The 5,097-nt window shown below is 43.8% G+C and overlaps 1 protein-coding gene across 1 annotated transcript; it reads left to right on the forward strand.

Moving 5' to 3' along the window:
- Nucleotides 1–729: 729 nt before the first annotated feature.
- Nucleotides 730–2,308, forward strand: LOC121305874 (ubiquitin-like protein 4A). The gene is made up of 3 exons (XM_041237527.1): nt 730–755; nt 1,367–1,499; nt 1,803–2,308. Exons 1-3 carry the CDS (start codon nt 730–732, stop codon nt 1,911–1,913), a joined length of 270 nt encoding a protein of 89 aa, XP_041093461.1. The 3' UTR covers nt 1,914–2,308.
- The last annotated feature ends 2,789 nt before the right edge of the window (nt 2,309–5,097 follow it).

The following is a 5,097-nucleotide window of genomic DNA, read 5'->3' on the forward strand; positions in this document are numbered from 1 at the left end:
CTTCAACTGTTGGAGATTCTTAACGAGTCTTCATTGGGAAAAGTCTGCGCAATTAACTTCAGGCGCGCACAGTTTAATCAGGCTGCAGTGACCTGCAGTAATCATGTTCTACTGGAAAACAGCAATTCCTTATTGAATGTTTGCTCCTGTGCATTCTTTAATATCCTAGCCGATATTAGAAGCTGGATGTCTCAGAATCTCTTGCAGTTAAATTCCGATGAGACAGAGTCTTACTTTTAGGCTCTAATCAACAGCTGGACTCGACAAATATTGATCTAGGCATGCTAAAATCAAATGTAAAATCTGAAGTGAAAAACCTGAGAGTTATTTTTGATTCTGCAGTTTCCTTTAAATCAAATATAAAATACATTACTAGAGTGTCCTTCTGTCCTTTAAGAAACATTGCAAAAGTTATTCTTATCCTTGGATGATGCAACGAAATTAGGACGTGCTTTTATTTTGTCTATGTTAGATTACTGTAACGCTTTATTCTCTGGACTTACAAGTCATGCTTTATCACGCATACAGCTAGTGCAAAATGCTGCTGCTAGAATGCTAACTAGAACCAAACAAAAGGCTCGCATTACGCCTGTGCTGGCATCATTGCAATGGCTTCCTGTGCATTACAGAATTGCTTTTAAAATTGTATTACTAGTTTTTAAAGCACTGAATGGACTATCTCCACAATATTTAATTGATATCAGCCCGAACGCACTCTGAGATCTGCAGATGCTGGCCTCCAGTATATTCCGAGGGTGAATGGTAAGAGGATGGGATGAGGCTGCTTTCTGTTTTAATGCCCCGACACTCTGGAACTCCTTACCCCCTTTTATCAGAGATTCACCTTCAATTGCAATCTTCAAATGTTGATTAAAAACATCCCTTTTTAATGTAGCTTCTCCATAACGTGTTTAAGTTTTATTCTGAGTTTTACTGTTGATTCTGTTTTTAATAACTGTTCTCTTTTCTTCCTGTTTATTATTGGGTTTTTTTCTGTATGTAAAGCACTTTGGGGGTCACCTTTATGTAGGGGTGCAGGAAGTGAGAATGAGAGAGACAGCTGCAGTATCCCTTTGCTCTGTGCGCCTCCTCATACCGTGTGCTTTCCCCATAAAGCCCTTTGAAGCCATTTCTGTGTCTCAGCAGCACTAGCCTTGCTCACACACTCTTCTCAAAGGAGTTGGTTCTCAGAAGCTGCCTCGCTGAACGGCTGCCCGTTGTTTGTGTTGGGATCGGGCAAGTTAGTTTCAGTGTTGGTGCTCGCTCTCGCCTCTCTTGATTGATAAGATGAAGTGTGTGTGTGTGTGCGCGTTCTTGTCTGTGAGGATGACGATGTAATTTCAGTGTTTAATGCTCATCCCCTCAGAGTCTGTGTGTTCTTGTCTCTTGACAGGTCTGTGAGGGTGAGAAGGTCTCCACAGTCTGGAGTCTGGTCTCTGAGAAGCTCAACATACCTGTCAATCAACAGGGACTCCTCTACAAAGGCAAGGCGCTGGCAGGTAGGCTGCACAGCACAGCACAGCACTCAGGTAAAAAGCATGCATGTTGTTCTACATATATCTATAAACAGTAACACCGACAAAGAAAGTGTTTTCAATCGTTTATCATCTTTGAGTTGCATGAAATTTTTAAATATGACTTTTAGTCTCTCCCCTCTGAGCACAGACTCTCACACTACTCCATCGGTCCTAAACACTGCTATATATAGACACACAGATACAGTACACACACACACACTCTGAAATGCAGGTGCAGACCAGCGTGTAGTTGTGACTCCGTGTCTCTCACTCTGCCTCTCTCAGGATTACGAGCGGGGCCTGCGCTTGTTGAGTCTGGATGATATGGAGCAGCTGGCGACCCACATGCTTCACCCTGAGGCTGTGGAGTGCATGGAGCTGTCCCTCCTGGACTGAGGAATACTGCTGCTGCCCGCTGCCTTCCCTCCTCGCCCCTCGCCCCTCGCCCCTCTTGTTTCTTAGTGCATCTGCCAGTGCTTCTCACCCACTGAGCAAGGCATTGAGCAGTGCCAGATCCTGTTTCACAATGCTGCTATATATTTACTGACTATTCTTTAATTAGAACATTGTATATGTTTGGTAAGATAGACCACACGATACACCCTTTCTGAGCACATTTTCTACTTTTCTGTTTCCAAGGAGCCCAGTTTGGTGCAGGAGGATTGTGGGTAATGGAGTGTGTTTTTATTGGTCTGCAGCCCCCGTATCGGCTTCCATTAGCATTGCTGGTAGAGGAGTGACTGGTTCACTTTAAAGCCTTTTTCTTAAATAAACGCAGACGTTTTGAAATATATACAGTGTGGATGTTTCCCTTCTTCACAGCACCATGCAGCATCCTGTCACACCAGCCTTGGAAGGGGATCTATACATATTTATTCACAGTAACCAGGCAATGATTGCAGCTGCAATACACACACTGTGTCGCTTGTATTTGCTCAGACTTTAAACTACAACTTGAAGCCTTTTCCAACCTGTCCTTCCTCTGAGGGGTTGCTTTCCAGGCTAATTGTCCATTTCCTCTGGAAAAAGAAAAGTCCAGTGTTCTCTTCTGCAAAGAAGAGGCATCCAGGTTCTTGCCCTGCTTTGCTCCCTAGTGCCCGAGTGCTTGCTGAGACATTGATTTAACATTTCATCCACAGGATGGAACACAAGGAGCTGAAGTGACTTGCTCAGGGTCACATTGTGAGTCTGTTAGTGGGATATGAACCAGGGATCTTCTGGTTACAAACCCTGGACTTTAACCACTGGACCACACTGTCCTACCACTCCTTGTATTGACCCTGATATCCAAGGTATTTACCTCAGAGCCCTGCGTTTCATAATCCCTATCCTCTTCATTGGGATGAATCTCATATACAAGGTTAGAGTAATAGACTCTCACAAGCAGGCAGGTGGTGCAGTGGCTCATTGCCTGGCATGCTGTGCTGTTCACCTTGGGGGACCTGGGTTCAAATCCAGGTGAGTTCTTCCTCTCTTTTTTTGAAAGACTTGCTTAATATCCTATATAAGGCATAAAAGGATTTGTGAATTGACCTTATATATAGTGTGAACCAGCACTTTCCTGTGGGAGCTGGTGGTGCAGGGGGCTAATCCCACAGCCTCCTCTCCCTGAAGATGGTGGTTCAAATCTAGGTCCTGGAGGTGAGTAATGCTGTTGGTTGTAAGTCTGGGTGTTGGTTGTAAGCAATGATGCTGGTTGTAACTAATGATGTTGGTTGTGTTTCCACAGATGGTGGTGGTGGAGGAGGAAGAGGAGGGCAGCCTGCCCAGAAGAGGAGGATGAAGAGGGGGCTTGGGCCCCCAGCCCTGGGGGGAGTGGAAGGTGGGGGTGTTAGTATGGGAGACAATTGATGCTGGGTGAAGAGAAAGTTGTTTTTTTTTCTAATCTCAGTTGCAAAAAAAATTAATTAGTGCCTTGAAAACCATAGATTTCTGTCTCCCTCCCTCCCTCTTGTCTCCAGTACCAACACCCCCACCTTCCACTCCCCCCAGGGCCGGGGGCCCAAGCCCCCTCTTCATCCTCCTCTTCTGGGCAGGCTGCCCTCCTCCACCACCATCTGTGGAAACACAACCAACATCATTAGTTACAACCAGCATCATTGCTTACAACCAGCACCCAGACTTACAACCAACAGCATTACTCACCTCCAGGACCTAGATTTGAACCACCATCTTCAGGGAGAGGAGGCTGTGGGATTAGCCCCCTGCACCACCAGCTCCCACAGGAAAGGGCTGGTTCACACTATATATAAGGTCAATTCACAAATCATTTGAAACAAGCAAAGAACTGCTGGATTTGAACCCAGTCCATCTCACTTCCATGAAAAGATATTAAGCAAGTCTTTGAAAATAAAGGAAGAACTCACCTGGATTTGAAACCAGGTACCCAAGATGAACAGCACAGAATGCTAAGGAATAAGCCCACTGCACCACCTGTCTACTTGTGACAGTCTAGTGTTGCACAGAAGACCTTATATCAGCCTCTTTATATTATAAGTATGATTAGACCACTGACCCTAGTCTATCAAAATGGGTGAAGTGTTTGAAAATGAACAGAAGACTCACACCCCTGACACAGGTTTGAACCCACTAACCTGGGAATCACAGGCCACCGCTCTACCAACAGAGCTATCCAGCCAGCTGCCTGCAGTGCTGGTGAAACACATTATTACACTGTGTGATGGGGACCTGGGGATAAAATGCGATTCTCAGCTTCGTTTCATTTGTGACTTGAACTGGATTCAAACCCAAAACCTTATTGATAAAAAGGTCAATTAAACAATATTTTTAAAAACTCTGCTTCACATGGGACTTGAACCATCTACCTTAGAACTCAGAGTCCAATGCTCTAACAACTGAGCCAGCCAGAGAGCTACTCAAACCTGCTGTCATATTCCCTCCAGCACTTTAACTAATCTGCACACCATGCAGGTGTTTACTGTTGAAAATAGCCAATAAAAGTCACTTCTATTGTATCTTTGACAGATTCAAACAAACAGACGTGAGAAAAAAAAACAAGCACAAAACACAATGTTTCAACGACAACTCTGGTGTTCATTTATCAATTATTATTTGAAATCTCGTAATCAGAGAACACCAGTCTTGCTGTATCATTGTGTTGTGGGTCTGCTGTAAAGAAATCTCCTTGTATCTATTAATCACGGCACAGTAATGATCCAAGCACAAACTGCACTAGAAATAAATATACAGAACAAATACCATGTCATATCAAATGGGAAGAAATGTAATACTTGGGGGAAAAAAAACAGATTATATGAAGTAACCATTTAATAAATAGACATGCTGAGCTGTGTAATGATTTCATAGAGGAAGGGCCTGGTTTCACTGAGACACGCAGACATTATGAGCAAACCCTCGTGTGTGCGGCTCCTTTGCTTCTGCAGCAACATCCTCGCTCAGACAATCAAAAATAACAGAATATCAACAGTGGAAAAATGAAGGGTTTAATTTATACAGGGCAAAGCGAAAGAGAGAGAGAGATTCTCACAAATTACACTGAACAAAAATATAAACGCAACATGTAAAGTGTTGGTCCCATGTTTCGGAGATCCCAGAAATT

The sequence above is a fragment of the Polyodon spathula genome, chromosome 45 (assembly GCF_017654505.1).
Source record: "Polyodon spathula isolate WHYD16114869_AA chromosome 45, ASM1765450v1, whole genome shotgun sequence".
Classification (NCBI taxonomy): Eukaryota; Metazoa; Chordata; class Actinopteri; order Acipenseriformes; family Polyodontidae; genus Polyodon; species Polyodon spathula.

Bases quoted from the DNA above. Each gene is read 5' to 3' on its own strand.
- LOC121305874 (XM_041237527.1), top strand. From the start codon at position 730: ATGCTGGCCTCCAGTATATTCCGAGG. The intron at 756-1,366 runs GTGAATGGTAAG...TCATCCCCTCAG, and splicing joins GCCTCCAGTATATTCCGAGG to AGTCTGTGTGTTCTTGTCTC. The intron at 1,500-1,802 runs GTAGGCTGCACA...TGCCTCTCTCAG, and splicing joins CAAAGGCAAGGCGCTGGCAG to GATTACGAGCGGGGCCTGCG.